We start from the raw sequence: 26587 nt of genomic DNA, 5'->3' as shown, positions 1-26587 counted from the left end.
GGGACAAATTGGGGTTAGTCGCACTGACACAGGAGCAAGCTACAGCGCCCGCTGTCCTGTTATCCATCGCCAGCTGACCCGCTCTTGAGCTGGTCCCCTCACTGTCTGGTCTCCATTGAAAGACACGGACCGGGCAGTGAATACCATGCAGTGTCACCCAGCGCAGCAAGTGAGGCCATGTCCTGCTCCTGGCGGTAGTCGGAATTTATGGATTTGCGGGAAGCGGCTGACATGAGCGAGGCCGGCGAGCGGCAGAAGAGAGGTGTTCAGATGGAGAGCACTGCCGCTTGCAGCCACCCGAGCTACTGCCCTCCTCGGCCACAATGCGGTGGCTCCGCGCCCGAAGCGCCGCGGCAGTGGTGAGTTGCTGGCATGATCCCGAGCCCCTCCTTCTCAACACTCCTGCCCTCCCCGCAACTTTACCCCTGGCCAGACTCCCCATACGCTGCGAAAGGAACTCTTCCCTCCCCCTCTCCCCCCCCACACAGCGGCGCTGTCCTTTTACAGCCGCTTCACACTTTACAGACACTTCTCATCAGCTGCCAGCAATGAGGGATAAACTTGTCTATCCCTCAGTACAGCAATGAGGGATAGCCAAGTCTATCTTTCTTGACTAACAACCGAACCTTCGGCCTCCAAGACGCAGGTAAATTTTCATGCCTTATTTTTGGATAAAAAATAACATCTTCATTGCCGGGAAATACGGTATTTAAAAACATTATAGCTCAATAAAATCTACTTACCACATTATTTGTACACAAACTCCATTCTTCTCTCTTTGTTTTTTAAGATACTCTTAAGTAAAGGACAATCCATGTTTGAAAAACCCGCCAAGAAACTTGCGCTGCGCATGTGCAGTAGGCTGATGCGCATGAGCAGTACGCAGTCCACGGTGCAAAGGCAGTATTTCAGCTGCCTACAGCTCGCCTTGTCGTGAAGGCTTGAAGCAGCGTCGACGGCACGTCAGCTACACATATTCGCGTGTTACATGTACTGCGGATGAAAGGCACGGGTGAATTATGCCTACCTAAGAGATCGATCTTGCCTATGCTTATCTGTGATAGGCAGTGATTGGGCTACTCCAATAGTAGTGGTTCTGAAAGCGGACAACACAGTGAGATTGTGTGGAGACTACAAAGTGTCCATCAACCAGGCAGTAGATGATGAACTACCAACCTCACAAGATTTATACGCTGAACTTGCTGGTTCCAAGATATTCTCTAAGCTAGATCTTTCACATGCATATGCTCAGCTAGATGTTGATCGTAAGAGCCAGCAGTACCTCACGATAAACACACACATGGGGCTGTATTCCTACACAAACTGCCCTATGGTGCGAAGTCAGCACCAAAAATCTTCCAAGCTACAATGGTCAAGATTCAAAGAACATCACATTGTTTGACCAATCAAGATGACTTGCTGATTGCGACTGTTACTGAGGAGGAGAATCTGGAGAAATTCAGTGAACCATGTACTAATGAACTAAAATCTTATCACCATAGACGACATAAACTGTCATGTGAGCAAGGGTGTAGTAAATGGGGACACAGAGCAGTAGTACCCAATTGTTTAAGACAAAGATTATTTAAAGAACTCCATAGTGAACACACAGGTATTGTGGGAATGAAGTCTACAGCCAGAGGTTGCATGTATTGGTCAGGGTTGGACAATGACATAGAAACAATGGCAAGTAAATGTAGCACCTGTCAGATTTGTAGAAGTAGGCCTGCCTCCATGGGCATTCAGACCAACAATCAAAGTAGAGCGTGCATTCCAAAGTGGCTTATTAAGACATTTGTTTTTAGTGTATTCATTTGCAGTTATTTCACATTGTTACAAGACTAAATATGCTAAATGTGACCTTGCCAGAGTTATCTACATCATTTGGAGATTTATTTTAACCCCTTTACGTTCTCCAACAAAAGAAACTGCATGAATTCAGACAAATAATCTTGCTTTTCTGTATGCCTCTTCTTGGCCCCTGATCAATGAAGTTCATGGTATTATTTTTCTTGCAGTCAAATAATTCATGTTGGATCAGGGATTGAAACTCCTTCATATAACTCTGATGTGTGGAATCTAAAGTTTTAAGAAAATGTAATTTAATATTGGCAAAAGTACTCCTCCACAAGTTATTCTTGTCTTTTGACTTCTCCATAGAATTCGGATTCCACATCTAACATGCCACATTGGTTCTGCCAATGTAATGAATGCCACAAACAGCTACTCATTATTTTGTTTGGAAAACATAGAAACATAGAAAATAGGCGCAGGAGTAGGACATTCGGCCCTTCGAGCCTGTACCGCCATTCAATATGATCATGGCTGATCATCCAACTCAGTATCCTGTACCTGCCTTCTCTCCATACCCCCTGATCCCTTTAGCCACAAGGGCCAAATCTAACTCCCTCTTAAATATAGTCAATTAACTGGCCTCAACTACCTTCTGCGGGAAAAGGACACATAGGCTGAAATAGACAGCCTCATTATAGGAGGAATTGTATACAGAGCTGACCACCACAGATTGATGTGCAAATGGCCCAATTCTTAACCAATTTCCTGTGTGAAAATATCACTGAAACAGCTGAGCAAGGATTGAGCAGGGTGGCACACTGGTAGAGTCCTTGCCTTACAGTGCCAGAGACAAGGGTTCGATCCTGATTATGGATGCTGTGTGTATGGAGTTTGTACGTTCTCCCTGAGACCGAGTGGGGTTTTTCTGGGTCCTCCAAAGACGTAAAAAGACGTACAGGTTTGTAGGTTAATTGGCTTGGTAAAAAAAAATTGGAAATTGTAGCTATATTTAAGAGGGAGTTAGATGTGGACTTGTGGCTAAGGGGATCAGGGGGTATGGAGAGAAGGCAGGTAGGGGATACTGAGTTGGATGATCAGCCATGATCATATTGAATGGCGGTGCAGGCTCAAAGGGCCGAATGGCCTACTCCTGCACCTAATTTCTATGTTTCTATGTTTTTATGTACCTAATGTGTAGGATAGCTTTGATGTACGGGCTGATGGGTGATCAGCACAGACACAGTGGGCCGAAGGGCCTGTTTCCGTAAAGTAAAATCCCAAAGATTGGCCAAGGGCACTTCATCAACCTGTAATTACACAGAGCGTACATAGCCATGATCTTTTCCTTGTGCCAGGCATGATTCCATCCTCTGTCAGATTGAATTTAAACTTTTCTAAGTCTTTTAGTGCCATCCTATGTTGCTGATATCATGTAACATAGGATGATACCACACATCCAACATTCAGCCAATGTCAATTTCTGAATCAAGGTTTCAATGACATTTAGTGTTGAGCGACCTTTTATGAATCCAAACTGAATTTCAAAGCACCTTACTTTGTGTGATGACACGAACAATGAAAGTTCCACTAGTTTATTGATGATTGGCGGAGGGCTAATTAATTGGCTAGTTGGACCAATTGTCATGGTGGATACCAGTAATTGGTCATGGTTGACGAACTGCTGTGGTGGATGTGTCTGTAGAACCTTTCATAGTTTTTAATGCATGCCATACTGGAGGAGCTTGGTTGTGGTGGAAAGTGGGAATTTGCTGCTGGTTCTGGCACACAAGTCTAGGACTGGAGCCAGGATTTTGTCAGGACACTGAACAATTACTATTAATGAATCCTCGTAGATTATAAAAGTGGTTAAAATGCTTTCAGCTGCCTCAAAGTAAACCTCATCTCTGGCCTCCTCCCAACATCTCCAAAGATGCCAGTGCCCTAAGCGTTTGATCAGTTCTAGACTACTCAAGAAATACGTGTCTGTAACTCATTCCTGACTATTCCCTCTGGATTATCTTTATTTACATTGGTGAATCAGCAACAGCATGCTTCTTTGCAAGTATGAGACTCCCAACCAGACTCTGAAAGAAGCACCACGGCAACGCAAAATGTGAGTCTAAATGGTTGCCAGAATGACCAAGAAGACAGTTGGCCAGTGCAGGCCAACAAAATGGAACACCACAATGGAGGAAATGTTCAGACCATAAGGTTACAGTACTGTGTGAAACTCCTTTAATTATGGCTGTTTTACTGCGAGCACTACGTAACTTAACATTAACTGCACTCATTCACTCGTCTATATGTGGCTTTTAGAATCACACGGCACAAATTGATGTGCATTGTGCATTTCGGATGTATTGGCTGAAATATTTGAATCTTGACAGGTGTTTACAATAGACAATAGGTGCATGAGTAGGTCATTCGGCCCTTCGAGCCAGCACCGCCGTTCAATGTGATCATGGCTGATCATCCCCAATCAGTACCCCGTTCCTGCCTTCTCCCCATATCCCCTGACTCCGCTATCTTTAAGAGCCCTATCTAGCTCTCCCTTGAAAGTATCCAGAGAACCGGCCTCCACCACTCTCTGTGGCAGAGAATTCCACAGAATCACAACTCTCTGTGTGAAAAAGTGTTTCCTCATCTCCGTTCTAAACGGCTTACCTCTTATTCTTAAACAGTGGCCCCTGGTTCTGGACTCCCCCAACATTGGGAACATGTTTCCTGTCTCTTGCGTGCCCCAACCCTTAATAATCTTATATGTTTCAATAAGATATCCTCTCATCCTTCTAAACTCGAGTATACAAGCCCAGCCGCTCCATTCTCTCAGCATACGACAGTCCCGCCATCCCGGGAATTAACCTTGTAAACCTACGCTGCACTCCCTCAATAGCAATAATATCCTTCCTCAAATTAGGGGATGAAAACTGCACACAATACTCCAGGCGTGGTCTCACTAGGGCCCTATACAACTGCAGAAGGACCTCTTTGCTCCTATACTCAACCCCTCTTGTTATGAAGGCCAACATGCCATTCGCTTTCTTCTCTGCCTGCTGTACCTGCATGCTTACTTTCATTGTGTTCAAGAAGCAACTGCAGATGCTGGAAGATCGAAGGTACACAAAATTGCTGGCGAAACTCAGCGGGTGCAGCAGCATCTATGGAGCGAAGGAAATAGGCGACGTTTCGGGACCGAAACGTCTGAAGAAGGGTTTTGGCCCGAAACGTCGCCTATTTCCTTCGCTCCGTAGATGCTGCTGCACCCGCTGAGTTTCTCCAGCAATTTTGTGTACCTTTTTGCTTACTTTCATTGACTGATGAACAAGGACCCCCAGATCCCGTTGTACTTTCCCTTTTCCCAACTTGACACTATTTAGATAATAATCTGCATTCCTGTTTTTGCTACCAAAGTGGATAACCTCACATTTATCCACATTAAACTGCATCTGCCCGCTCACCCAACCTGACCAAGTCACCCTGCATTCTCATAGCATCCTCCTCACAGTTAACACTGCCACCCAGCTTTGTGTCATCTGCAAATTCGCTAATGTTACTTTGCATCCCTTCATTTAAATCATTGATGTATATTGTAAATAGCTGCAGTTCCAGCACCGAGCCTTGCGGTAGGTCCCCCACTAGTCACTGCCTGCCATTTTGAAAGGGACCCTTTAATCCCTACTCTTTGTTTCCTGTCTACCAACCAATTTTCTATCCATGTCAGCACTCTACCCCCAATACCATGTGCCCTAATTTTGCCCACTAATCTCCTATGTGGGACCTTATCAAATGCTTTCTGAATGTCCAGCTACACTACATCCACTGGCTCTCCCTTGTCCATTTTCCTAGTTACATCCACAAAAATTCCAGAAAATTAGTCAAGCATGATTTCCCCTTCGTAAATACATGCTGACTCGGACCGATCGTGTTACTGCTATCCAAATGTGCCGCTATTTCAGCATTTATGATCGACTCCAGCATCTTCCCCACCACCGACATAAAAACCTTTGGGGAACTGTTAATTTGTTACATTTGAAATGTAATAAAGGTACTTGCACTGTCACACATAAAACAATTCTGTTTGGCAGATCCAAACCAGATTAAGCAATTTATGTTGGATCATAGAGATCCTGGTATGTGCAAGGATGAAATGCCTTACCCATAACAGATATTTCATGGGGCTGATATACTGCGATAGGAAATGATTCTGTTTTGTAATCAGCATTGACCACTCCTGCTGTACCTGAAGTCTGGTCTTCACAAACTTTACATTCATCCACAATAGACACAACTGCACATTCGTGGATACATTTAAACATTTATCACATTAATTCAAACCACGTATAGCGTTGATTCATTTCCTATAAAAACCCCCAGACCAGAAAATATATATGCTAAGAAATAAAAGGATTGAATGAGAAGGGATAATTACAGTATTTGGAATAGAGTGAGACAAATGGATTTGATATTTGGATTGTTTAAATGTATTACACAAATCCATGTGGATTAGACAAATTGGCATTGGGTATTTATGGGTTAGACACTCTCAGCACCCTCATCCAATGCTGCACGTGTTGCTTGTATTCTGAACAGAATATGGGATTGAAAAGCAAAAACCCACTGATGCTGGAAATATGGAAGCAAAAAAAAGGCTGAAAATAGACAGCAGGTTAGGCAGCATCTGTGGAGAAACACAGTTAATGTCTCATATCAAAGACATTTCATGCAACCGAGCAATAGTTGGAAAATTAACCATCCAATTCTGATGAAAGATCACACAATTTAAATACTAACCCGACATTATTCACCTCAGATGCTGCCTGACCTGCCAATTACTTAGTGTATTTTCTGTAACACCTACGATACAGGTTTGGATTATAATTTCGGAGGCTGAAATTCCTTAGACAACAGTGACCAAAGAGGATGCAGAAATGAAGGTAACAAAAACTGCAAGGTTCCTACCCATCTCCTAAATTCTGGGATTCAGCTAAGTGTTTTGCCCACTTCTTTCATATAAGGCTGAGAATTTTCCTCATTACATATTCAAAAGCAAAGGGAACCAAATCCAACCTCTTTAACCCATTACAGAAAGGTAGATGCCACGTTGAAGTTCCTGTTGCATCTGTACAAATGTAAGCTATTAATATGTACAAATGTACTGGCTTCATTAATTTATTTCACAGTAAATTCTCACTCTCTTTCAACACCACAGAGATTTTGATACATGTTGTTATGTCTAGCCAGGTATCTAAGAGTGTAATATCGAGGACGGTTCAAATACTGGTTCTCCATGAGTTTTGTACATATGTATTTCTGAATTTAAAATATTGTTGAATTTCTTTCATACTAATCAAATTTTGAAAAATGTTTCGTAGTTTGTCATAATTAAATTTAATAGTGAACCTAAAAACAGAGACAGAACAGTAGCCAGAGATCTTGTCAACAAACCAGAATAAGCTCCCATAAGATTAAAGCCCTTGGAGTTTGTTTACATAATTTTGTGATTTTGCATCTGTCTATAATTCTTTGTTCATTAGATCATCATTTCTATTCACTTGCCATTCTGTGGATAATAAATCTGCAAAAAGAACAGAATGCTGGAAATAGCGAGTACGCTGGACAGCATGAGTGAAGAGAGAAACAGTTAATATTTCAGGTTGCTGACCTTTCATCAGAAAAGTTGATTTTTTTTTAGGCTACATCCTATGGCTTTTCTCAAATTGAGGAAATTGAATGAAAGTAATTGGGAAACCAAAATGCAAAGGAAGGTTTACATATTGAGTCTGGAACGCAATATACATTAATTATATGCTGAATAAAGCTTGTGTAGGAAAGAGCTGCAGATGCTGGTTGAAATCAAAGATAGACATAAAATGCTGGAGTAACGCAGCGGGACAGGCAGCATCTCTGGAGAGAAGGAATGGGTGATGTTTTTGGTCGAGTCCTTCAGACTGAAGAATAAAGCATGTTGTTGATTTCTGGAACAGATGGTGTGTTCGATACTGAACTCCATAGGGAGTCTAATCATTCATGCCAATCTTTATCCTTTATACCAAGAAGAAAATGGTTGTCTTAAAAGGAACTCTACTATATGACAAGAGTAAATACACAAGACTTACAGTAGTAAAGGTTCCACCATACCTGTCGTTGGATGTTAAAGGACAGCGTCTAACATCTGGTACTGAGATAACACCACAGCGCTTGTACTGCCCATCTCCAATTGAGCGAGATACCCCCAATACACCCATCACGCGACCATCCCTAAGACAGAACCAACATTAGCCTCTGCACAAAGCAACACAAAGAAAAATAACATTGTTTCAGGATAAGACCTTGCTTCATGTACAAACCATTGGTTTCTATACCTCGCAGCAAGATAATTCCAAGCTGGCATTGCTGGAGAAAAGTTACATCCACTTGGAATGCTGGTCATAAATGATTTTAAAGAGGCTGTGAAAATCATCGTCATATGTACCTGTATATATATTCCCAAGCATCCTTGCTTACAAGTATGGGGATGATATCAAAACTCCTCAAAACAGCATCTTCTGCAGAACATGGTAAAATCCCAGCAAAATGTCTAACAAGAGTTTAACCACCTCAAGGAAAGATACCTTCTCCAGCCTTCTGAAGATCAATGCTGTGACACCTTCAGCTGTAAGAAGGCCATGCCACTGAAATATTCCTTTCACATAAGGTATGTAACATCCCTCTTCTGGATTCATCGTCATTCTGGCAAGTGTGGATCAAACGGCAAATACATGTGAAAATCTCATGCAAGCTTGCTAATTTACCAAAGTATCTGGTCCATAAAATTGAATAAATATCTCTGTTAATCAGATTACAAAATACATCTCTCTCTTTCTTACTAACTAGATGTTGCCGTCTATCTATCTATTATTATATAAAACTCTGTGTCCGGCTGCCCGTGTGGCCGGGTGTGTTTCTGACTTGTGGCTGCCAGCCTTTGATTCGTTGCCACGCCAACGTCAGTCGCAGAAACGCCCAGATTTTTTCCATTTCGGTAGAGATTTCACTTTTCATTCCAAGTATCCACTCCTGATTAGATTTTGTCGTGTTTATGTACACATTTTTAATAAAATCTTTCTCCCCCCCCCACCCCAAAATTTAAAAAGAAAACTGCTCTCACCCATGACATGTTGGTGAACGTTCAATCGTGTGATGTCACAATGCCCAATGTTCACAGATGTCCAATCGGAATGGATCCATTTACATATGCCTTTGCAGCAGCCCCAGCCCCATGTGAACGTTCCATCGTGTGATGTCACAATGCCCAATGCACACAGATGTCCAATCAGAATGGATCAATTTACATATGCCTTTGCAGCAGCCCCAGCCCCAACCCCAACCCCACCCCCGCAGCCTGTGTCGAAGCGCGTCATCACGTGTGTGGGAATAGAGAAAGAGGGTTGGGGGTGATAGGGAATGGGGAACAGATGGACTTCCCCTACCCCTCCCCCTTCCACTCTCCCTCCCCACTATTTCCCCTCTCCCCCCCCCCCCTCCCCTATCCCATCTCCCCCCCCCCCCCCCCCCCCCTCTCCCCCCATCCCATCCCTCTCTCCTCCCCTTCCTCCATCTCCCTCTCCTCGCCCCTCTACCTCTCCCCCCCTCTCCTCCCACACCCATCCCTCTATACCCCACCCCCTTCCATCTCCCCCCTTCCCTCTCTCCCCCACACCCCCCTTCCGTCCCCCACCCCCTTCCCTCTCCCCCCTCTTCCCCTCATCCACACTCTTCCCCCTCTCTACCCCCTACTCCATCTCCCTCCTCGCCTCCCTCCCCTCTCCTCCCCCACACCTCTCTCTCCCCCCTCCCCGACCCCTCTCTCCTCCCCCCATCTCTCCATCTCCCTCTCCTCACCCCTCTCCCCTCTCCTACCCCTCCTCCTCCCACCCCCTCATCCCTCCCTCCCCCACTTCCCTCTCTACCCCCCCCCCTTCCACCCCCCTCTCCCCTCCTCACGTCCCCTTCCCCCTACCCCTCTGTCCCTCTTCCACCACTCCCTCTACCCCTCCCTCCCCACTTCCACTTCTCTCCCCCTTACCCCCCCCCTCTCTCCCCTTCCCTCTCCCCCCCCCCCCCCCCCTACTCCTCTCCCCTCTCCCCCCACCCCCCTACCCCTCCCCCCCCCCCCATCGTCTTCCCTCTCCCCCCTCCTCTACCCCCCCCCCCCCCTCCCTCCTCCCCTCCCCCTCCCCCTCTCCCCCATCCCTCCTCTCCTCCTCTCCCCCTCCCCTCCCTCCTCCTCTCCCCTCCTCCTCCCCCCCCCTCCCCCCTCTCACCCCCTCCCCCCCGCACCCCTCTCTCCGCCTCCCCTTTCCCCCCCTCCTCTCTCCTCACCCCTCCCTCCTCCCCTCCCACCCTCTCTCTCTCCCCCTCTCCCCCCTACCCCTCTCCTCCTTCCACCACTCCCCTACCCCTTCTTCCGCACCATCTTACCCCTTCCCCCTCCCTCACCCACTATTTCCCCGCCCCCCTACCACTCTCCCCCCTCCCTCCACACTCTTCCCCCCTCTGCCCCTTCCCCCTCCCTTCCCTTTTCCCCCCCTCCTCCTCCCCTCCCCTCTCCCCTTCCCCCACCCCTCTCCCCCCCCCTCCCCACCCCTTTCTCATCCCCTCCCCACCCCACTATCCTCCTCTCCTTCCCCCCCCTCCCTCTCTCTCTCCTCTCTCCCCGTCCTCCCTCCTCCCCTCCCACCCCCCTCTGTCCCCCCCCTCTCCCACCTCTCTTCACCCCATCTCCCCCCCCCCCCCTTTCCCTCTCTCTTGCACCACTCCCCCGCTACCCCTCTCCCACCCCTACCCCTCTCCCCCCCCCTTCCTGCCTTCCCCGGTCCTCCTCCCACTCCCCATCCCCCCCCTCTCCCCCTACCCCACTCTCCCCTCCCTCCCAAATCTCTCCCCGTTTCCTCCTCCCCCCCTCTCCCCTCCCTCCCCTCTTCTCACCCTAGGCTCTCACCCACCCCGTCTCCCTCTCCCCCCCCCCCCCCCCCCCCCACCTGTGTGTTTGGGAGGTGGTTAGTGTGAGTGTGATGCCGCAGCCGCAGGCCCCCCCCCCCCCCCCCCCCCCCCCACCGCAAACGCGCTTTGTGGAAACACACCCAACGGGTCTGCACTTGGTCTAGTATATTACTAAAAGCCTGTCTGTCTGTCTCTGTCTCTGTTTGTCTGTCTGTCTGTCTGTCTGTCTGTCTGTCTGTCTGTCTGTCTGTCTGTCTGTCTGTCTGTCTGTCTGTCTATCTATCCCTACGCCAAAACGGTACACGGTAACACAAAAATATTTGCACCACCTTACTCACCTTTGTCTCGCGGTTGTTCCGATAAAGTTTATTTCGCATTGATGTTATATTTCACAGGTTATTCATGATTTTTAAGTTTAAAGATTCAAGTTTAAGAAGAATTTAACAGTTAAATCCTTGCAGGCCCAGCTTGCAATCGAGGAACACTCAGTCCTTCCACCAATTTATTTACCTGAACAGGGGGATGGGGCAATTGCTATTGGGTTCCAAATCCTTGCTGGCCCAGCTTGCAACAAAGTTGCAATCGAGCAACACTCAGTCCTTCCAGTGTTTTTTGCTCAACAGGAGAGGGAAGGGGAAATTACATTCTTTTTTTTAAAGCCCTTGAAGCAAGAGGAGGGGGAGACAATGCTGGGGATACGCCCCTGCACTGTTATTTGGGGGCTATGGGCGAGTGCTGGAATATGGGGGAATGGGTGAGTGGTTGAATATTGCGTTGAAGAATGGGTTGCGTTGGGGGACCAGGCCTCCCATGTGACAGGGACTCAATGGGTCCCACTTCGTCTAGTATATATTAGATACAGGAGTGGAAGGCAACCTCACATCCATTACACAGCTACATCTCTTCACCAGATAAAAGCTGTCCAGGGTCTGACCTCCCCAGAGGAGCATGGGTGAAGCTCAACAGATTTTGTACTGGAGTTGGGAGTTTCAATGCCAGCATGCGGAGATGGGACGACAACATGGCTGCTCAACACCCGGCTTGGGATCTAACTATTCCTTTGGTTTATGTTTCATTCGCAAGAAGAAGGAGACAGAGGTTAGTGAGCACAGGACCAAGCAGGTCCTGGTGTAAATGGCAGAAGTTTGGCCTAAATACTGAAAACACTGGAAACACTCAGGTCAGGCACGGTCTTTGATCCGAACTACCAATTCTACTTCTCTTGGCATAGATTGCACCTAACCTGCTGATTGTTTCAACATTTTTTGTGTATACTTTAGACATCCAGCATCTGTTCCTAATGTTGGGGGAGTCCAGAACCAGGGGCCACAGTTTAAGAATAAAGGGTAAGGCATTTAGAACGGAGATGAGGAAACACTTTTTCACACAGAGTTGTGAGTCTGTGGAATTCTCTGCCTCAGAGGACGGTGGAGGCCTATTCTCTGGATACTTTCAAGAGAGAGCTTGATAGGGCTCTTAAAGATAGTGGAGTCAGGAGATATGGGGAGAAGGCATGAAGACTGATTGTGGATGATCAGCCATGATCACATTGAATGGTGGTGCTGGCTCGAAGGGCCGAATGGCCTACTCCACCTATTGTCTATTGTACTGATTTGATTTTCACTGTTTGTATCTTGTTGAAAATGGGAGATTAGGAAGTCGGCATGGTGGCGCAGTTACAGAGTTGCTGCCTTACAGTGCCAGAGACCCATGTTTGATCCTGACTACTGGTGCTTGTATGTACAGAGTTTGTACGTTCTCCTCGTGACCTGCGTGGGATTTCTTGCGATCTCCGGTATCCTCCCACACTACAAAGACGTACCGGTTTGTCAGCTAATTGACTTGGTAAAATTGTAAATTGTCCCTCGTGTGCAGGAGAAAGGCATAAAGGCATAGCGATTTGGACTTCAGAAGATGAACTGACCAGGGAGAAAAGGAATGTAATGGTTTTGGTTTCAATGATGAGAAGGGCATTAAAGGTGAAGACATGAGCATGACTGATTAAGATTTAGAGCTGCATAAACATCGGGATCTCCAGAAACCAGGCCCAAAATTAACCAGGGAAAGTTGAAAGTGGAGATGCAGTCATTGGGGAAAGCTATCCCTAGGACCAGATACAGAAAGAAGCAATGTCAGAGAAGGACATAGAGTAGTGTGCAGAACTGGGCCTGGTCTGTGCTTGAGGGAATGAAGCATTAATGTTGATACAATGGCACTGATAGTATCTCAGTGAACTGCCAACTGGGTCCTATGTCAGAGCTCAATGACTCCCAAAATGGTAAAGATTTAGTAAGCAAACAGGGACCCGAGTTACCTTTTTTAGGATTTATTTTAATTTTATTTATGACTTAATTGGTAGTAAATGGTTTCTAAGTTTTTAAACTTTCTTTATTGTTTAAATGTATTTTAGTTAATTTTCAATTTTAAACATTTTTAAATACTCCAAGTATCCCATTAGAAATAATTAAATTGAATGGCAACATTCACAGCTGGCATGATGCCCAACTCACCCTGTGCTTTGAAGACCAAGCCTCCACACAATCACCGTTAGACAGACTCTGGGAGAGTTGTGGGCATAGTTGTAACACTGGGGTAAGGGGACGTGGAGAAGATTCATTATTAATATAGATACAAAAAGCTGGAGTAACTCAGCGGGACAGGCAGCATCTGTGGAGAGAAGGAATGGGTGATGTTTCTGGTCGAAACCCTTCTTCAATCTGTGTCCATCTATGGTTTAAACCAGCATCTGCAGTTCCTTCCTAGAGATTCATCAGTTTGACAGAATTCAGTCCTACGTAAATCTTTGCTAGTTCTTCATGATTTGAAATGGAATGCAAACTTGTGGAGTAAGATGATCAAAGATGGAGTTAAACAGAAAATCTTTACACTTTTAACATAGCACGAAATACTTAGAAGACAGACTAACCATTGTGGGGTATTTGTCATAGCTCCAGACAACATTCCCTCACCCCTTCAAGAGTAGAAATATCTCCAGGATTACCCTCCTGAAAGTTGAATGCCAGCCGGTTCCATCATTTATCACGGAAATTTATAACAGCTCAAATGATAAATCATTTTAAACCAATACATATTTACTCTCCGTTACCACGTTACTGATAAATATAAATGCTAATTCAAATTCATGAATAAGACCTTACCTTAAAATAAAAGTTAGTGAATTAATATTAATTCACATTAATCTTGGAATGAGAACAAGACCACTCCAACTCTCAAACCCATCCCCATTTACATCAACCACTACATCCTTACAGTGATGGTGACGGTAGCTCAGAACACTACACACAAATTTAGCACTATTCGGTCTACCATCTCCAAAACTAAACATTTCAGTAGAATTAACATGTTTTTGCACTGGGTAAGAGCATTCAGGACAATCTACATCATGGATGCAGGAACATATACTTTACCCTAATCTAGCAAGATGGGCTTGATGAGCACGAGGCAGATCTCAAGAACCATCTTCCATTCTTTGTACAACAAGTATTTAATTTAATCTTAATTTAATCTGACAATTGCCCATCTTTTATTCAGAAATGTCTATAGAAATAATGTCTCACCTTACTGTCCCTCCTGCTTTCTGGATTCTCATTCTTTCTTCATATTGGGTTGGATTATGTTCTTTCACTAATGGCACAGATGTTAGTTTCCCACTCGTCTCCTTGAATCGACACAGAATAGCCTGAAAATGGGCAAGGGTTAATTCTACCTCCAATAAATGGTTATATACTGTTCACCTCATTGCACTCCAACTGGCCATTCATTGACACCCCAAGATAGTACACTGCCGAACTTAACACCAAAGAAAGCACGTCCTTCATGCTAAGATTTGTACCTACTAAACCAGTGAAATCATAATTCTCAAATCCAAAATTGTACATAAATTAATCCACATTGAGCAAGACAAGATGCACGCTGATGTATAAAAAGCATTACTTTGTTTTCACCAATAAAAACATGGAAATTACTCATTCCCTCATACTTGATCATTAATATTCAATATTTTAGATCATCATCCCACAGGTTAGGGAAATAGAAGCAAATTCTTTGCTTGCATACCCAAGGTATGCAAATAGTTGCCCATAAAGGGCGCTTACAAAGTACCCCCGCACTATGTCCTCTTTTGTTCTTCCTCCTCCCTCATTGTGGTCCCCCCACGCCGGGTCCTCCTTTGTTCCTTCCCTCGGCAGCTGCGTCCTCATTTCCACATGGTCCGTTCTCGTCCGTCGGTCCGTGTCTCCTATCGACCGCCACACCGACGTCCCCACGATCACTACTGAGTCCTCTCCAGATGCCTCCATGGCGCCAACCCAGGCCCCAGCGGTATGGTTCCGTCGACTCACGGTGCGCGGGCTCCGACCTACGGGGGCTCCGGCCTCGGCTACTCCTTTGCTCGGCGGGATTTTAGAGATACAGTGACCCCCGCATATTAACACTATCTTATACACACTCTAGGCACAATTTACATTTATAGAAATCCAATTAACCTACAACTTTGTATGTCTTTGGAGTGTGAGAGGAAACCGAAGATCTCGGAGAAAACCCATGCAGTTATGGGGATCATATACAAACTCCGTACAGACAGTGCCTGTAGTTGGGATCGAACCTGTCTCTGGCGCTGAAAGCGCTGTAAGGCAGCAACTCTACTGCTGCACCACCGTGCCGCCTGTGGCACAGTTGCAATGGGCAAAACTGGAAGCTTTATTCTATCTGTTTTGGGATTCTTTAGTAGAACAAAGCAGAAGGGTTCTCTAAAGGCACTTTGATTATCTTATGCTTCCACTGAGCTAAACATGCTGCTGGGAACATATTCTGAGCAATTACCCTTGGTATCTACTCTATACTGCACTTATTCTGAATGGTTTGATTTTTTCTTTTGCATTATACAGGGAGCAATACTCATTTAGAAACTCATCCAGATTTTTCTTGAGGTTTACTGCTGGAGCCTTTTCCATGACTGGATATGGCCACAAGGCAGTGGAGGTTTTAAATCAGAGTTTTCCCTCTCCTAGATGGACTTCCTTCCCTGGCTGACGAGCCGCATCTGCCCGTGACTCGTGGGGCAGGAGCGTCTACTTTCCCGTGCAGGTCTATAGCACCTGCCCACTTCAAGAATAAGGAGCTGAAATCAAAACCCAGCTGACTTCAAAGTTCCAATTTTCATTGGCTCAGATTTTCTCAAGTGAGAATTGCTGCTGAGATTCTTCTGAATATAATCTTGTCAGATTTGGAAGGCTAATCGACTGGCTCAGTTCCTGATTGCAAGCTCAAGGCCCCGACTGGTGGCAGGGCATCAGCCAACGTAAAGGAAGCATGGAGTGGACAGCAAACTGTTCCTGACAACCACTCATGTGCATCAATGCACACTTCTCAGTTTTGCCAGCTTTCAAACATGCCAATGTTTTTCAATATATTTGATATTCAGAAACAATAAATAAAATGATTTAAAAAAATCAACTAAAACGGCATTACTTGCAAATATTAACACCTACTCCACTGCACAAACAAATAATAAAAAAATTAAGCAACTTATCTTTTACTCCCATATGAATACACAGGAACCCTGGAGCACATATACCAGTTGTAAAATTGCAGCGATGTTCAGCTAGCAAGTGTCTGCCACAGGCTAGCCAATTATATATGGGGCTTCTATGTTTACGATTAGGTCATGGAGTTTACTCAGAAAATCATGAAATTTACTTAGGAAGCAGCCAAGCCAGCCCCTGCACATCCCCCGAAGACCAGTGAGAAGGGAGCCAGCGACGACGGATATGAGGAGCAAGGCCGGTAGGAGAATGAACAGGAGTTTGGCCTTCCGTGCCATCAGGTTGGCTGTTGGAAGCACCTTGAGGCACAAAGGTGGACGGGTGAGGAGATGAATTTTCATTCGCTGGACAATCCACACATCCAAGTAAGGTGACGGACGGAGGCCCTGCAGCATCCTGGGGCTCACCTGGACCGAGTGCTGCACATAAGACCTAGAGCGCGAACTGGACTTTGAAAATGGAGCCAAAACATGGCGCCTCTTGCCTGCGGTCTCAGTGGACTATTTCTGTACACTTTGCTAATAGGGATTGTGTTTAGGTATGGAAATACTTTACTGGACTGTATGCAAGGAAATAATTTCACAGTGAACCATTGGAAACCAACCAGTAGCATAAATATCACAAGAGTGGCCTGCAGAATAAACCATGTTAATATATATTTTTAAACTCACTGCAATTCAGCCAACTAACAAAGAAGCTGCTGTCATATTCACCAGAGATAACATTGGGCCAGGCAGGCGTTGATGCATTGAAACTATTCGAGCCATTTTATCTCCAAGCATTTGCTATGATAAGTTGTGTTGCATACTGGATTATAGATAGATCATAAAACTTTAAACTATGTATTTAAATTAGGGATTCTTAAAACCCTTAAGATTAAACTCCATGGCCTTTGCATCTCAGTGATAGCCGAAATAAAAATCAGAAAATGCTGGATGTACTTAGCAGATCAGGCAACATCTGTAGAGAAAGGAACATCAACAAATATCCTTTCATTAGAAAAAGTTACGAATAAAACAAGTTTAAGGATGCAGAGAAAAGATGGAACGGGAGTAAATATGTAAGATGCGTCTAAAGGTGAAAAAGAATGATGAAAATGCTAACAAATAAAGAATAATATTTGAATCTTTTGAGTCCAGAAAGGATGAACACTTACTAGAAATACTGGAATGGAAGGTGGCTTTGTCAGAACAGTTGCTATGTTGTGAGAAGGTAAGCAAGATAGCTATGATCCATGGATACCAATCACAGGATTACTCTCAGAAAAGGAATGGAAAAGCCAAAAGGGAAGGGGAAAAAAAAGTCAGAAATTAATTTTGTGGAAGCAAAGAAAGGATGGAAATTAGCAGCAACATTGATTGGATTTTGTGCACAGTCAAAAAGGATGACTGAGGCGACTATAATAGAACTAGAACAAAAGATGCACTTAATCATGAAATGATAGGCGTGTGAAGAACATATATGGGTTCTCACAAAAACTCCTTTTATTTGGAAGGGTGTGGAAAGATGGTCAAAATAAGGGCAAGTTCAGCCAGATCATGGAAGCTGGTGGTGGATCACCTTCGCCTCTCCAGAGCTTTAAGGTAACAGAATGCTTTGTGGAGGATACAAGAGGATTGGAAACTATGGATAACATGGAAAACATTCCGAATCATGAACTGTTTCTTCTAACTATAATAAGATTGGCAGGAATGATCAGAGGATCCTCGTAAAGACAAAATTCTGCCCTCACATCAGGACATTTCACAATATTTGTTCTAAATGTGGTATATTCAGAACAGATTGCAAAACAGAGCATTTATGGAATTGACGAGCCATTACTACTTCACTGGCTCCAAACCCAAATCAATGAAGAGGAGAAGGCGCTGCAACGGACATACCTAAAAAGGGGTATGAACATTGACTTCTCCAATTTCAGGTAGTCCTTGCTTTCTCTCTCCTTCCCCTCCCCTTTCCAGCTCTCCAACAGCCCACTGTCTCCGCCTCTTCCTTTCTTCTTCCCGCCCCCCATCCCCACATCAGTCTGAAGAAGGGTCTCGACCGGAAATGTCACCTATTCCTTTGCCCCATACATGCTGCTTCATCCGCTGAGTTTCTCCAGCATTTTTGTCTACCTAACAATGAAATAACAGCCCAACAAAGCTACATAACAGGGTTGCAAGAGGACTAATAAGCAAACACATGTAATAGAGAGAGCTACACAATGGCAAAACTCTACATTGAGATCAATGCTCTGCAGCCCTGTCACATCCAGACACAAATGGAAATGGCAGATAAAATACCAATAGCAGGAGGTGCCTAAGGGAATCTTCAATATCAACCATCACAGGTGCCAAAGATAAATTGAAGCACATATAAGTCTTCAGCCAAAATTGCTGAGTGAACAATTAACTTTAGGTTCATCTTGTAGTTCATACCATTACATAAGTCAGTCTTCAACAAATGTTTAATTCACACCACATAAAATTAAGAAATAGCTGGTTACTATAAACAGTAAATACCAGCCATGGGACCAGAAAGCAGTGTTGAAGATCCAAGCTCCAACACTGTTTTTGTCTCCAGCTACTCCGCAGCAATGTAGAAAACTGACCAGATTTTTCATCTGCGCAAAAAAAGTGGAAGGGCTTTCACGTACCATATCTCTAGTTTCTCTCTCCCCTGACCTTCAGTCTGAAGATGGGTCTCGAACCAAAGCATAACCCATTCCTTCTCTCTTGAGAGATGCTGCCTGTCCCGCTGAGTTACACCAGTATTTTGTGTTTATCTTTGGTGTAAACCAGCATCTGCAGTTCATTCCAACACCTGTTTGTGGATGGTTCAATATCCGGAAGGTTGGACCATCTGAATAGCAGGATACGTCATTCAGCCTGCGGTTCCTGGACTACAACCCAGCGTTTGTCACTATCATCCCCTCTAAACTCATGACCAAACACCAAGATTCAGGCTTCTGCACCTCCATCTGCAACTGAATCCATGAATTCCATCTCATTGACCATCAACAGGTGTACCTCAAGGCTGCATGCTTAGCCCCTTGCACTCTGCTCTTTATACCCATGACTGTGACTCCAATGCCATCTAAAAATTTGCTGATGACACTACTGTCGTTGGCCCAATCACTGATGACGAGTCAGCATGTAAAAGAGACACCTAGTTAAGTGGTACCACAAGAACAACCTCTTGATCGTGGATGATCGATGGTTGGCATGGACTCGGTGGACCAAAAACCTATTTGCATACTGTATCTTTCAATTCAATCAATGACCAAGGAACATCAGTTTGAAGAAGGGTCCTGACTCGAAACGCCACTTATTCATGTTCTCCAGAGATGTTGTGTGACCTGCTGAGTTACTCCAGTACTTCTGTCTGTTTTTGTAAATCTGCAATTCCTTTTCTCTTCAAGGAACTAATTGTTCACAACACAAAGGGTAAGTCGGGAAACCACGAACATGTTTTTAGCGGTGGATTGATGGTGAAGAGAGGCTTGTACTGTGCCCAGCACATGGATATAATCATGATGAAGGCATGCCAGTACTTCTACCTATTTAAAAATGTAAAGAGATTCGATACGTCTTCTTATGCTGTAACAAATGTTTACAGATGTACTGCAAGAAATATTCTGACTGGTTGCATCACGACCTGGTAGGGCAATTCCATTGCATTGGAACGCAGGAGGTTGCAGAGAGTGGTGGACAGGTCCACCACAGGCATAGACCCTCCCCTCCATCAAAGCACCTTTTGGAGGTGCCATCTTAAGATCTATCATCAAGGATTCCCACCATCAGACCCTTGACCTTGTAGATCAGTGCATGTTCCTTTAACCATAGTGACCTCCCCACCACTAACCACTCCCCATTATCTCCAGTATAATTGCAGTGTCCCCACCTCTAGCTCGCTCTCTAGCTCCAGCTATTGCATAGTGTATAACAGTAACTTTAATAAACAGTTATAGTAAAAGACTGTGTGGAATAAAGTCATTTTACATGGTGTCACAGCGGTAGACCTGCGTCTCCTGTTTATCGGTTTTCTTTTATTCTTTGCTTTCTCCCAGTTGTCCCCCCCGTTTTTTTCATTATGTCCCACTCCTGTCGTCGACCTGACACGTTGGTCTTCGACACGGACATCGTCCATCGCTGGACTGTGTTCCAGCGCGACTTCGAACACTACATTGCAATCGCTCATCCTGATGCCACTCCTGCTGTACAGGCTCACCTGTTGCTCAACCTCGCTGGCCCGGCAGCCATGGATCAATATGCTTCGTTTGATTTCGCCGCCGGTGAGGACTGTCACGACCCGGTATGTCTCATGCTAAGTTCACTGCCCTCTGTGATATCCCTACCAATAACATTATCGAACGTTTTAAATTCTTCCAGAGGCGGCAGCTTCCCGGCGAGCATATCGACGCTTATATTGCCGCTTTGCGTCACTTGGCTCGGCGCTGCCGCCTTGAAACAATCTCCACGGAAGAATTAATCAGGGACGTCCTGGTCCATGGTCTCCTGAACGCAAAGCTGCGTGAGGAGCTCCTTGTGAAGCCCGATCTGACACTACGGGATGCAATGTATGCCGCCCGTATGGTCTCTGCCGTTGGCTCCGTGTCCCACCCGGCGTCCCAGGACATTAACTTTACCGGTGCAGCTGGCCGCCAGCAGCCCGCTGGACCTCAACGACGCAACCCCGCTGCCCTGCCCGCTAAGGTCACAACCACAACTACCACACGCCGCTGCCCTAACTGCCATTTCACATCGCATCCATTCAACGTTTGCCCCGCGCAGGGTAAGACTTGTCTTTCCTGTGGCAAACTCAACCATTTTTCTGCAGCTTGTCGTTCCCGTGGGAAGGCAGTCCCAGCTCCAAGGAGGAATCTAAACAACCTCGCAGATCTAAACAACCTCGCAGACCCTGATAGCGCGCTGGTTTCCCAGTACGAGCCGGAGGAGCTCCCAGACGCTGATACGGGCTCCTCCCATGGCGATCCATCGGTGTTTTCGCTTTTGGGTCCACCTGCTCCGATAACAGATCCCTCTGTGCACGTGACTGTGAACGGCCATTCGTTTTCAGCCAAGGTCGATACTGGTGCCTTCGCCAATGTTATGTCAATAAGCCTTTGGTGACCATGGGCATCCTCAAGGAGGTGAGCGCTCCCACCAGGTGGGTCTCCACCATGGTCGTTGCCGCCAAGAAGGACAAGAGCGAGATCCGGATCTGCATTAACCCAAAGGACCTAAACCTTGCCATCAAGCGCCCGCACTACCCCATGCGGACGGTGAAGGACGTTGCTGCACAGGTCGGCCCTGCCACCGTCTTCTCTGTCCTCGACGCCAAGAGCTCCTTCTGGCAGATCCCTCTGTGCACGTAACTGTGAACGGCCATTCGTTTTCAGCCAAGGTCGATACTGGTGCCTTCGCCAATGTTATGTCAATAAGCCTTTTCAAGCAGATCAGATCTGGTGAGAAAGTTCTTCCTGGTGACACCTGCCTCCATGCCTATGGGGGAGGCGTTCTGGTTCCTGTGGGAAAGGCAACGCTTATCTGCACAGTTCTTGAGACCTCTCGGCCCCTCACTTTCCACCTGCTGGACTCTGACAATGTCACCCTGCTGGGCGCCCGTGCGTGTCAGGACCTTGGTTTGGTTTCCTTCCACCACGGAATTCACCTGGTGCAGGCCCCCAAGGACCCCCTGGACGAATACCCCGACCGCTTTGATGACATTTTGGGCAAATTGCCCTGTGACTATAAGATTGTTGTCGACCCGAGCGTCGACCCGGTGATTCGGCCGGCCCACCGCTTCTCCTTTGCGATGAAGGGCCGCGTGGAATCTACTCTGCGCGATATGGTGACCATGGGCATCCTCAAGGAGGTGAGCGCTCCCACCAGGTGGGTCTCCGGATCTGCATTAACCCGAAGGACCTAAACCTTGCCATCAAGCGCCCGCATTACCCCATGCGGACGGTGGAGGACGTTGCTGCACAGGTCGGCCCTGCCACCGTCTTCTCTGTCCTCGACGCCAAGAGCTCCTTCTGGCAGATCCCTCTGGATGAACGCTCCTCATTTCTCACTACCTTCAGCACTCCCTTCGGCAGGTTCCGTTTCCTCCGTATGCCGTTCGGGATCAACTCGGCTAGTGAGGTCTTCCAGCGCACCATGGAACAGCTGTTTGCTGGGTTACCGTGCGCTATCATCGTGGATGACATCCTGGTGTACGGGAGGGACGTCGCTGAGCACGACCTGCACCTCCGCAAAGTCCTCGACAGGGCTCGTGAGATCAATCTCAAGCTCAACCCGAAGAAGTGTCGATTCCGGGTCCCGGAAGTCACTTACGTTGGCCATGTCTTCACGGCAGGGGGTCTGAAGCCCGACCCCCAGAAAACTTCGGCGGTCACCGAGATGCCCGCCCCTACCGACGTCCCTGGCCTGCAGCGCTTCCTGGGCATGGTCAATTACCTGGGTAAGTTCATACCCGACCTCAGCGAACTGAGTGCTCCCCTGAGGGAACTAATCAAAAAGGACTCCGCATGGGTCTGGCTCCCGCATCACCAGTCGGCATTCGTGGCTCTGAAGTTGAAGCTCGCCCACACACCGACTCTAAAATTCTTCGATCTGCACAGACCAATTGTCCTCACTTGCGATGCCTCTAAGTTCGGTCTCGGTGCCGCTTGTCTGCAGCTTTATGACGGCCTGCAGCTGCCTGTCTCCTACGCTTCTCGCACCATGACCCCTGCCGAGCAACGCTATGCCCAGATCGAGAAGGAACTACTTGCCGTGGTGTTCGCTTGCTCCAAGTTCAAGGACTACATCCTGGGCAACTCTTTCACCATCGAGACTGACCACCAGCCGCTGGTCACTATTTTGAATAAGCCTATCCATGTTGCTTCTTCCCGGTTGCAGCAGATGATGCTGCAACTCCAGCGTTTCACGTTCCAGATTGTGTACCGGAAGGGCAAAGATATGTTTGTAGCCGACACCTTGTCTCGTGCTCCGCTGCCTTCCGTTGCCCGCCACCCTTACGAATCGTCTGACCTCATGGTACTGAACGTTAACATTGTTCCTTCACAGCAGATGCAGTCCCTGGTCAAACACACTGCTGATGATCCTGCCCTGCAACAACTTGCGGACGTTATCCGCCGTGGTTGGCCTGACCGACGCTCTGCCCTGCCTGCTGGTGCGGTGCCCTACTTCCTGATTCGGGATGAATTGGTGCTGCACGCCGGCGTGGTGGTGAAGGGTCACAAGGTCGTGGTGCCGGCCGCCTTGCGGGATCACTATTTCCAATCTGCTCACAGCGGCCACCCCGGGGTGGAAGCTACTTTGTCCCGGGCCCAGAGCCAATTCTACTGGCCAGGTATGGCTCAAGACATCCGTGACAGAGTCTCCGCTTGCGCTGCCTGTAACAGCCTTCATCCTCATCAGCAGCGCCAGCCTCTCCTGCAGCAGCCGGCTCCCGAGCTCCCATGGATGTTCGTTGCCACGGACCTGTTCGAGTGGCGCGGAAAGCACTTCCTGGTCCTGGTGGACTCATATTCCAGCTGGTTCGAGGTGGATCAGCTGCCCTCCATCACATCTGCCGCCGTCATCGGGAAGCTTCGCCGCCACTTTTCCACCTTCGGCTCCCCGGTGACCCTCCGATCGGACAACGGCAGCCAATTTTCCAGCGCTGAGTTCCGTGCCTTCGCTGCCCGTTGGAACTTTCACCACATCACCAGCAGCCCCGAGTATCCTCAAAGCAACGGACTTGCTGAACGGGCCGTCCGCAGTGCCAAGGAACTGCTGGAACAATGCCGCCTTTCCCATTCCGACTTCTACCTTGCCCTGCTCAACCTCCGCAACATTTCCCGCGACCCTGCGCTCGATTCCCCTGCCCAGCGCCTCATGTCCCGCATCACTAGACCACCTCTCCCTGTCTCACAACAGTCCCTCAAACCCTCGGTCCAGGACCCTGCCACTGTCACGGAGCGCATCGTCGAAAAGAAAGCCATCCAGAAGCGCTCCTTTGACAAGTCCGTCCGGCCACTTCCACGGCTGTTCCCGGGACAGGTGGTTCGTATGCAGTCCCCCTCCGGCCACTACCGGCTGGCCGTTGTGGTTGGCAACGCCGGCTCTCCGCGGTCCTACCTCGTCGATTACGAGGGGGCTATCTACCGTCGTTCCCGCCAACACCTATTGCTCGTTAACGAACCTACTCCGCCTCCCGCGGACCCGTTCAATCCTCCCATCCCCAGCGGCCCGCCCGTCGCCCCGCCAGCCCCAGCCACTCCTCGCATGCCGCGCAACCTCCCCTCCCAACTCTCTGTCCCCCGCTCACCACAGCCTCGTTCCCCTGCCTCGCCTGCCAAACCCGTCTCCCCGGGCGGTTCTCCTCCTCCTCCTATCCTTTCACCGCCCGGCTTTCCAACCGATGCCCCTGCTGCGGTCCCTTCTGCACCCGCGGTGGAAGGGGAGTGCGGTTTGCGCACCCGCTCTGGCCGGCTGGTCAAGCCGCCTGTCCGTTACGGGGAGTTCGCGTAGCTTTTAACTGTTCCCGGTGCGGTTCACGATTGCAGCGTATGAGCCGTGGTCGCTCTGTGTATTGCCCTGTACTGTCATGCTTTTATTTCTAAGAGGAAGGATGTAGATCAGTGCATGTTCCTTTAACCATAGTGACCTCCCCACCACTAACCACTCCCCATTATCTCCAGTATAATTGCAGTGTCCCCACCTCTATCTCGCTCTCTAGCTCCAGTGATGACCACGGACAGCTATTGCATAGTGTATATCAGTAACTTTAATAAACAGTTATAGTAAAAGACTCTGTGTGGAATAAAGTCATTTTATAGACCTCTTCTCACAGCTGTCATTGGGTGAGGTACATAAGTCTGAAATCCCACACCACCAGGTTTAGGGATAGTTAATTTCTTACAACTGTCAGGATTTTGAACCAAGCTGCACAACCCTACTCCTTCCTCAGCAATAGAACACTACTGCACGATCATGATCTTGCTTCCAAATTGCATTTTTTACTGATATCATGTTCTTGGGATGTTTGTTTCTTTACATTGTCTTGCAGAATTCATGAATAATTTATGTATAATTTTGTGTATTATCTGATTCTATGTGCTTCCGACACTGTTGCAAGCAAGATTTTCATTGTATCTGTACCTCACTGCACGTGCATATGGCAACAAACCCAACTTGACTATTGTTGTATTATCATTTACAAAAATAATAATTATAATTTAATATAGCATCAATAAATCACGTGAATCCATACCAAGGGTCAGAATAAACCTTCACTTAGAAGGGCAAAAATCACGGACAATCAGCAAGGATTTGTTAAAGGAAGAAATGTTATGAGAGTAACGTGATTGAATTTTTTGAGGAGGCAACAAGGAGGGTCAATTAGGGCATGCTTGTGATATAGCCCTTATGCATGGTCACTATAGCAGACTGATCAAAAAAGTAAAATTCTGTGGAACCCAAGGCGAGTGGCAAATTGAATCTAAAATTGGCTCAGATGGTAAGATTCCAAAGATAATGGTTGATAGGAACTTTGCAACAGGAAGGCTGTTACCATGGGGGTTCCAAGATAACTTGGTATTTGGTTCCTTGGTTTTTGAGAGACATTCATGATTTGAACCCACATGTATGGGACTCGATAAGGAAGCCTGCAGTTAATACAAAAATTGGTAAGATGAGTGACACTGAGAAGGAAACTTTTCACTGCAGGATAGCATAAATGGTTAGATGTAATATAAAAATTGAAAATGGTGGAAACACTCAGGTCAGGCAGCATTGGGTGAAAGAGTTAAAGTTTCAGGTCTCAGACCCCTTGTCAAAACTGGAAAAGAGAGAAAACAAACTAGTTTCACTCGCAGATAAATTAGGAGAGGCTTGGTAGAGTAATATCGTCAAAAACTATGGCTGTTCGAGGAATATTATGTTTTTTGGTCACGCTCTGGCACCATCTGGTATTGAAGGAGTGCCACCAGCAAGGCAACTGCGGTTGAAGGTGGTTACTTCTCAAGGGCAACATGGACCAAGTGGAAATATTTCAAGCAGTATATCTTCAACACTATGCATTCTAATTTGGCTTAATAATCTCTGGTATGGCACCTCAAAGATCTTTCTGGTCAACATAGTTACATAGATTCTGCTACTTGCAAACCTCAAAAATTCAAAGATATGTCAAATGCAATTTGCCTTTCATAAACCCATGCTGATTATTACTTTTTAAGTGCCTGGGACCACTTTATTAATAGTAAATTCCAGCATAAT

At 46.8% G+C, this 26587-nt stretch overlaps 1 protein-coding gene across 3 annotated transcripts in view; it reads right to left on the bottom strand.

The window, feature by feature from the left end:
- ilkap (integrin-linked kinase-associated serine/threonine phosphatase) overlaps positions 1-26587 on the bottom strand; it is a 56488-nt gene that overhangs the window by 9267 nt on the left and 20634 nt on the right. For all 3 annotated transcript variants that reach the window (XM_055646087.1, XM_055646086.1, XM_055646085.1), the window contains 2 exons: positions 14355-14476; positions 7933-8052 (listed from right to left, as the gene is read on the bottom strand). In XM_055646087.1, coding sequence (XP_055502062.1) covers positions 7933-8052; positions 14355-14476 — 242 coding nt within the window. The remainder of the gene's footprint in view (positions 1-7932; positions 8053-14354; positions 14477-26587) is intronic.

The sequence above is a fragment of the Leucoraja erinacea genome, chromosome 14 (assembly GCF_028641065.1).
Source record: "Leucoraja erinacea ecotype New England chromosome 14, Leri_hhj_1, whole genome shotgun sequence".
Lineage (NCBI taxonomy): Eukaryota > Metazoa > Chordata > Chondrichthyes > Rajiformes > Rajidae > Leucoraja > Leucoraja erinaceus.
Note: the sequence above shows the minus strand (reverse complement) of the source record. Positions and strands in the feature narration are given on the sequence as shown.